This window comes from Centropristis striata, chromosome 22 (assembly GCF_030273125.1).
Source record: "Centropristis striata isolate RG_2023a ecotype Rhode Island chromosome 22, C.striata_1.0, whole genome shotgun sequence".
Classification (NCBI taxonomy): Eukaryota; Metazoa; Chordata; class Actinopteri; order Perciformes; family Serranidae; genus Centropristis; species Centropristis striata.
Genome location: NC_081538.1, coordinates 18,653,600 through 18,661,215, shown reverse-complemented (window position 1 = coordinate 18,661,215; position 7,616 = coordinate 18,653,600). Strand labels below are relative to the sequence as shown.

Here is a 7,616-nt window from a genome sequence, read left to right as displayed (position 1 = left end):
CATGATCAAACATGCCACCCTTAATATGGCTATAAAATAGCTTATTGCATTTTTTTTTTTGAAGGTGTGGGGGATTGGGGGTGCGTCAAGCCGGTTGGGACATAGAAGAGGGTGTGCAGCTAAAAAAGTTTGGGAACCGCTGCACTAATGCATCCCCAAAAAGGACGTAACAGGCCATGTGGTGGTCATTTTGATGACAGGGCGCCAATGGTTGGAGTAGAGCACTACTTGGTTGGGATGCAAGTGAAACTAGATGTCTAATCTTGATTTGGATTCAGTTTTTCAAAGAAAACTTGACGACTCATATCGTAACTGGGCCGTTTATGAGGGTATTGCTAGCAAGATAGCAACTCAAGTGACTCAAGTTGTTGTTGTTTTCTGACGTAATGAATGTATGCAGGGCAATTTGACGAAGAAGTGGCGTAGGCAGTAATGAAATCTGAACACAAGTGGTCAGCTGGACACCCTTGGAGACGCCTACACACAGCTGTCAACAGCGATGTGTCTCGTCTGTACACTTGTGATTCCATCACTCAAGATGCATTTTAACAACCAAGTGTAAACAGGGTCTATGAGACGCACAGGGTTTCCAATGAGTCCAATGACCCATCTGTGCAACACGTTCTCATTCCAACTAATCATATGCTGAAGTTGTCCGATATGGATACGCACCAAGCCCTTTACTTCGGCATTACATTTTATGTTATTTTTTACATTTTAGTCAACTAAAATGTGCACCATAGAGTAATAAAGTCTACAGCTCTGAATTTTGCCAACATCAGGCCTAGTTTGGAGTTTTTCCTTCAATTCCAAATCACCGGAGATATTTCTGGTGTCCAGCCTCTCATTTGCACTTGGGTCCTGGCTGCATTCTGACAAAATCATACTAATAAATGCTCATTATTGTTAATTGTTAAAAGGATCCCCATTAGCTGTCACCAAAATGGGACAGGCTAGTCTTCCTGGGGTCCAAAAAAAATCACTTAATGTATAAACAATAAAACATTGTAATCATTAGAAATCATCAGTAATTCTTCAAATAAGTTAAGAAGTATAACATTCATTATTACATTCATGCAGTGCATTCCCAACTCACAAATTTAAATAGTGCATTCTCAAATGGTACTTGAAAGATATTTTGCTACTCACCTTATGTATATTCAGTAATTATGACCTAATAGTATTATAGGTAGGTTCATTTAGACTGAGTAGGCTGTTTCATCTTCATAGTAAGGCTCAAAATAAGGTATGCGGCTCCATTATATTTTTCTTTTTTTTGCCAACAATGGCTCTTTAGTTTGTAAAGGTTGCTGACCTGTTCTAAACCAGATTCCCCAAGGAGCCCACAGTGTCAAATTCTGCACAATCTCACAGCAATGGCGCCCTCTTCTGGCTTGTGCATGAAATTATTTGTTTGAAACCATCAGTTGCAGCTAGTAGAAGCTGCATTGTATAAATATTTTTGAAGGATGGTTATAACTGTTATACAAAGAATAAAAATCTATGGGTTTGGTCAGTAGGTTGATTGATTTTTTTTTTTTTTTTAAAAGAACATCTAAGACCATGTTGAGTGTTTGTACGGCTTTAAGAGCAAAATTCAAGCACTTTCCCAAGTACCTGAAACCAATTATTTCTGCTGTGGAAGCTTTTATCACATAGCAATTGTTACTATAAATGCAACTAAGAATAAAGTTTACAGAACACGGTACCAACAATAATCAAAGTACTTTGTCATTTTGTCAGCTGTTCATATTGTGTTTATTTAATGCTTGCCAATTTCCAAGTAATAATAATAAACAGAGGACTTGACTACGAGTTAACTTAAGAAAACTTTGCTTTTTTTTAAACAAATAGTTTCATGGCAAATATTAAAATATTCTCGTATTTCATGAATGACAGAAACACGAGATTATATGGAATTTCAAGTTTTTTCCCCCAAGGTCAACATGAGCCTTTGCTGTTTTATTTGTTCTTTGTGGTTTTTAAAATTAATTTTAAAACTCATTTACTGGTTTTTACCCAACATGAGACTTGCTGTTTTAGTTGTTTTTATTTGTTCTGTTTTTATTGTTTGTCTGTCCTGCCATGTACAGCACTTTGTATCAGCTGTGGCTGTTTTAAAGGGCTCTTAAAATAAAATTGATTTGGAGTATTCAAATGACTGCATTTACCAAACCATGGAAACTGGATTTTAAAATTAAGCATCGTCAGACACCTTCAGAACCCTCAACCTAATGCTCAGAAAACAAAGACTCAACCATATTAGACATGTTTAACCAATTTATTCATGAACATACACGTACAGTTATTGAGTACATTAGTATTTTTGTAGCATAGCATTTTGCCTTGACAACAGCTGCTCAGAAGGACCCTACAGAAACCCTTCCATGTCCTTTTCCAATGAACTTGATCTGAATACTCCCTGCAGAATGAGAAGTACCCTGGCTCTCCACGGTGGACACGATGCTGCCCAACACAACCAACACGTGGCTGTTTTCACAACTAAAAAGGCATTAAAGAATGGGGTGGGAGGGAGGCAGGCTACGGTTTCTTCTCGGTCCCCCTCCTGGCTGTTAAGTATTGCTCAGACATGCTTCCCTGTGGCCTTCTGGGTAACAAAAGGAAGGAGTTTGGGGGAAAGGGAGGGGTTGGTGGGTCATTGGCCAATATGATGGCCTTATCACGCTGTCCCCCTCCCTTCTTTCACAGTGATAAAAAATGAACCGAGACCTCAGGGGCTGGGCTGAGGTCTGTGCGAGTCACCTGACCAGTCACAAATTGGTGACACAAGAGGTAAATGTCATAAACGGATGAGGAAAAAAAGGGGGTTTTGGTGAAGCTGACATGTCCACAGACACTTTAAAACCCTTTCATTCGCTGTGCTACATCTACCCAACCCTGGTCCTACAAAGCCTCTCTGAACAGGTCTGAAGTGTGCCTCCCCCAGTGAGGAAGGCAATGCACCTAAAAACCAGATAGCACAAGTTGAACTCTCCACAGAGCCGGATCGCAGCGCCGCCCCGTGTCCGTTTCAGCAGGGGGGCTCAAACAAAGTGCTGCTTACAAGGACTACGCACACAGCTAACCAATGATAGGACGCCACCGGTACACCACACACTAGTACAAAGTGCTATAGAAAAGACGACAGCCACGCCACTGTGAGCCTACGAGGAGCCTGAAGCACTGGGTTGTTGGCCATCCCTCCAAACTCTCGTCCTCTCCCTCATCTTAAGATTTCTCTGGAATGTTAAGAGACTCGACCAGGCTGCAGAAGCCCCAAGAATGACTCATGTGACCAAGAGGTCGAAACAAACTTTTTTTCCTCAATTTAGCCAAGTCTGTCCAGTTAAAGAGAAGTGGACTCTCTTTGAAGAGAGGTTCACCGACGGTGCCAGCCAGTCTGCTTACTGGAATGTATCAAGAGTGGAAAGTAGTTGAGCACAAGTGGCGCAGGAAGTGGCCAAAAACACCAACTCCAGATCCCATGCTCAGCAAGATTAGATAAACTGGAATAGACTCCCGGCTGCAGGTCACCCATCTGTCCTCAGTCACTAGACCTGGAAATGCTACAGTGCTTTTACAAGTGCTAAAGGCCCCGCTAAGAATAAAAAAATATTCACCTGGGACAACCAGAACGGACCAACCTGGAACTTTGGTAGGAGGAAGAGGAGGGGGAAAGGAGAGGGGTTATAAATTGCCGCGATGCAGTCTAAACCACAGCTGTTGTCTAAGAGCAAATACAACAAAAGACTTCACAAGAACCCAAACTAGTTTTAGCAGTGAAGAAACAAGTTCATGCTTTTTGAGGGAGATTTTTTTTCCTGTATTCTATCTATTATACAGAGAAGGAGGAAGAGAAGGAAAAAACAGGTCTAGTAAAATACTATGTATATTGAGCCACGCAGCTCCCAGTATATTACCATGAGTTTTTGTAACAAAAATCTTGAAACTTTTTTTTTCTTCAAATTCTCTACCAAGAAAAATACAAAACATTATAAGGCGGTAAGTAACTATTTTTTTAATCCGTTTTTTTTTTTTCTTTTAATTTGAGAAGCCGTTACAGTGCAGTTGATCCTCAAGGCAGCCGGGCCAGGCTTCACTGCTGCTTGCACTCAGCTGGGGGGGCTGCATCCTTCTGGAAGAAATCACAGGGTTGGGGAGGAGGGGAGGGGGGGCAGGGTGTTAAGACCAAAACCACTACAGATGCACACAAACACACAGCTGACATTCCACACAGCAAAGCATTTCAACACCTACAACATTCAACAAGCTGCTACAAAAAAAACATCTGAAAACTTTCTCATCTCCAAACATTAACACACAAGACATTACTGACATATGAACAATGACACATAACACATTCAGAGCAGACACTGACAACTATGGTTTGTTGGAGCAGCATCCGTATGTTGCTGATGCTGATTCTGGAGGTGTATTTTCTTTTAGATCAAAGTATTAAGACTGGGATGTGTGTGTTGTGTAGTTATATTCATTTAAACAAAACTTGCTTGGGCTGATTAAAACTGACAACTGACGATGGTTTGAATCAATTGGCAAGGCTCATCTAGCTGTCGATGCTTTTTGGGCCAGGTTGGGCCAGTTTGAAGACGGTGCCTAATCTTGAACCACAGCGACACCAACTCTGTGCTGGTCTCTAACCAGGAACTGTGTAAGTCTGGGGCTGGGGGCGGGAATATCGTGAGCAACAAGACCAACTGAAACACGTATCATTAATTTGATTTGTTTGTCTGTTCTAGATAGCTAGTTTGACCTAGTGGGCTAGTGTTACCTTACAAATAGGCTAACATTTAGATCTTACGTTAATAAGAACGTAATCGTCGTCCATAGCGTTGAAGACAATAGTACAAATGTGCTGTACATGTCGTGTTTGGATGCTAATGTAGGCTCACAGAGTCAGGAGCAAGTACTCATTGACTGCCCTAACACAAATGCAGGTGGTATAATCTAACCTTATTTTAGTCTTTGGCATTTGAGAAATACACTTTCTTGCAAACTACTACGGCTACTTTTCAGTAGCAGCCCTCCCTCCACATCCGTGCAGCGCAGTCCCTAAATGTTTTTAAGTCACACTTAAAAACCCACCTCTTTTCTCTTGCCTTCGATTAAAGTTTTCCTCCGGCAATTGCTAGGGAATAGTGTCCCCTAGTAATCCCTCAGTGCCTTTAAAATTATCCCCTTTTTAAATTTATTTTAACTCTTGCAGGCAATGTCTTAACCCTTTGTGTGACTTTTGTTTCTTTCACCATTGTCAATTCTGTATTCTATTGCACTTTGGTGCGGCTCAGCCATCTGTAAATGCGCTATAGAAATAAATTTGACTTGACAAACTATTGCTTTAACCAGCAAAAGCAATGCTTGCAGGCTTGAGCCACTGGACAAGGAGGTGTCAAGTGAGGTCGGGACTGAAACCGGACCACAGGGCCTCCCTCAAAGAAGAGGAGCCGATTTTCACCATCCTTAAAGTTTTGCTCTTTAAAGAATTAACAGTGAAGAGCAGACTGTCTAGATCAGGGGTCAGCAACACTTTCCTTTAAAAGAGCAATTTTAAGCCAAAAAAAGATTAAGAATGTTCCATTTAGAGCCACATCTTTAATTAAAAATTACTTTATTTATCCCAGAGGGGAAATTCATATAATAATGAAAGTCATTTGCCAATTTTTCGCTGCAGATCAAGCATACCACTAAGTGAGAAGCACAGAGGAAAATAGTTTTCTCTCACTGCCAGAGACTTTTCGTTTATAGCGAGGTTTGGCAAGATTTAGAGGACAGGGTGAAGAGCCAGATGGGCACATTCAAGTTGACTAAAATATACATATTTTTACAATTGGAGAATTTAATTGGAGGCAAATACCATTTATTAATTTCCATATAATTACCCACCTACCCCGGTCTAGATTAACTGTAGAGCGCACTAAGCAAAACAATGAATATTTTGAGGACAATACTGACTAATAAAGGCATTTTCTAAATGACCTCAAACATATCTTTGGCATTTCTGTATTCATCACTGGAGACATGAGTGATGAGCTTTGTCAACAGATAGTTTGAAGGTGATATAAGGCCTACGTCCAGCATATATAGTGAGGAAGGAGATCTGCATATTTGAAAGAGGTTTAAAAACACAGCCATCTGCCAAAAGTGCTTATTGTGGTGTTACTGCTGCGGGATAATAAATATAAACTCTTCGACAGACCCTCAGGCCACTGTGCTCAAATCAATTAGCTGCCAACAACAAAGACACTTGAGTAAATAAGGGATGAAAAGTGCACAGAGATAATTAAGAGCCCATCATACTTGGAGCGGAGCGTCCTTCCAGCAGACATTAGACACTTGTGAAGGTGATGGCACACTGCAGCTGTTCAGGCTGCTCTCCATGGCCCGATGCCACACTGACTGACTGAGAGCTCATTTTAGCCATTGTACAATACATTTGACCACGGCTGAACTCTTGACAGTCGAGTCCAAAAATAGTGCTCTGTGTGAGGCAAGATTTCACACACTATGCCGCTTTCTTGCCAAAATAAAAGCAACAGCTCTGCTTGTATTGCAGCGTCTGTTGGAAGACTTCTAGTCTTGACAGTGTTTTGCCTTGTTTTTATCTGCTGCGAGCAATCGAGTTTCTAATGAAAACAGAAGACGGGCCATTATTGCTGACAATGATGGCACCCTCAGAGAGCTAAAAAACACTTTGTTGGCATTTCTTGGATTTTGGTAATGTGCCAGCTAGTGGTAAGGCCTTATTTCAAACACAAACAGCCCTCCAAGGAAATGATCCCAGCATTAAAAGCAGATCTATAGAGAAAAGGCAGCTAACTGAACAGAACTAATGTGAACAGGAAGGAGGACAAATGGACCAATGAGGTTTAAATGGGTATTTAAAAACAAACATCCATAAACAAAGCACAGAATTTATGACAGACAAATTCTCATCCTGACAAAAAAGTCAAAACTAGCCTGTTTGTGGACAGGACAAGTTCAACATGGTAGAGGAGGAAAAAAGAAAAGGGGGGTGGGGGCTGGACTAGCTTCAACATACAGAAATAATACAGGTGCAAATGCAGAACTCACTATGGGTTAAACTGTCAAAAAACCAACAACAAACCGGTGGGTTAGTAACTCGGGAGGGTGCAGCACGGCGGCAGAGGAGGAGGGTGCTCATGTGTGGGGTGGGGGGTGCAGAGAGGTGGATGGAGGATGGAAAAACAGGAGGAAAAGGAAAACCAAAATGGAGAGGTTGGGCGGGTGAGGGGTGTGATGGTAGTAAGCTGACAATTCACAAGCTGTACCTACCAGGATAGGGTTATTTTTCTACTGTCACCACTTAAACCTAGGTGAGGAAAAATTTAAAGAGTAGCTGACAAAAGATGCCAAAGTGACCGGAGATGAAGAAACATTAATGAATAGGAGAAAAACAAAAAAAGCAAAACTAGCAGAATACAGAATGTCAAAGACGTTTTTTTTTGTTTAGCAAAGAAGCAAGAGGTCATGCTTGTTTGTATCGTGTCAAAGCTGCTCCAGCCGGTTAATTAAAAAACACCTGAACTCAGAGCAAATCGATCAAGTAACGCTTGAGTGATAGATCACAGTCCGTTTAT

At 41.2% G+C, this 7,616-nt stretch overlaps 1 protein-coding gene across 6 annotated transcripts in view; it reads right to left on the bottom strand.

Moving 5' to 3' along the window:
* Nucleotides 1–2,267: 2,267 nt before the first annotated feature.
* nap1l1 (nucleosome assembly protein 1-like 1) overlaps nt 2,268–7,616 on the bottom strand; it is a 28,356-nt gene continuing 23,007 nt past the window's right edge. For 2 of the 6 annotated variants that reach the window (XM_059325646.1, XM_059325648.1), the window contains exon 15: nt 2,268–4,135. In XM_059325646.1, the coding sequence (XP_059181629.1) occupies nt 4,097–4,135 (39 nt within the window). In that variant the 3' untranslated portion in view covers nt 2,268–4,096. Of the gene's footprint in view, nt 4,136–7,311; nt 7,349–7,616 lie in introns of all 6 variants that reach the window. The other 4 variants (XM_059325647.1, XM_059325649.1, XM_059325650.1 and 1 more) reach the window with 3 other exon arrangements.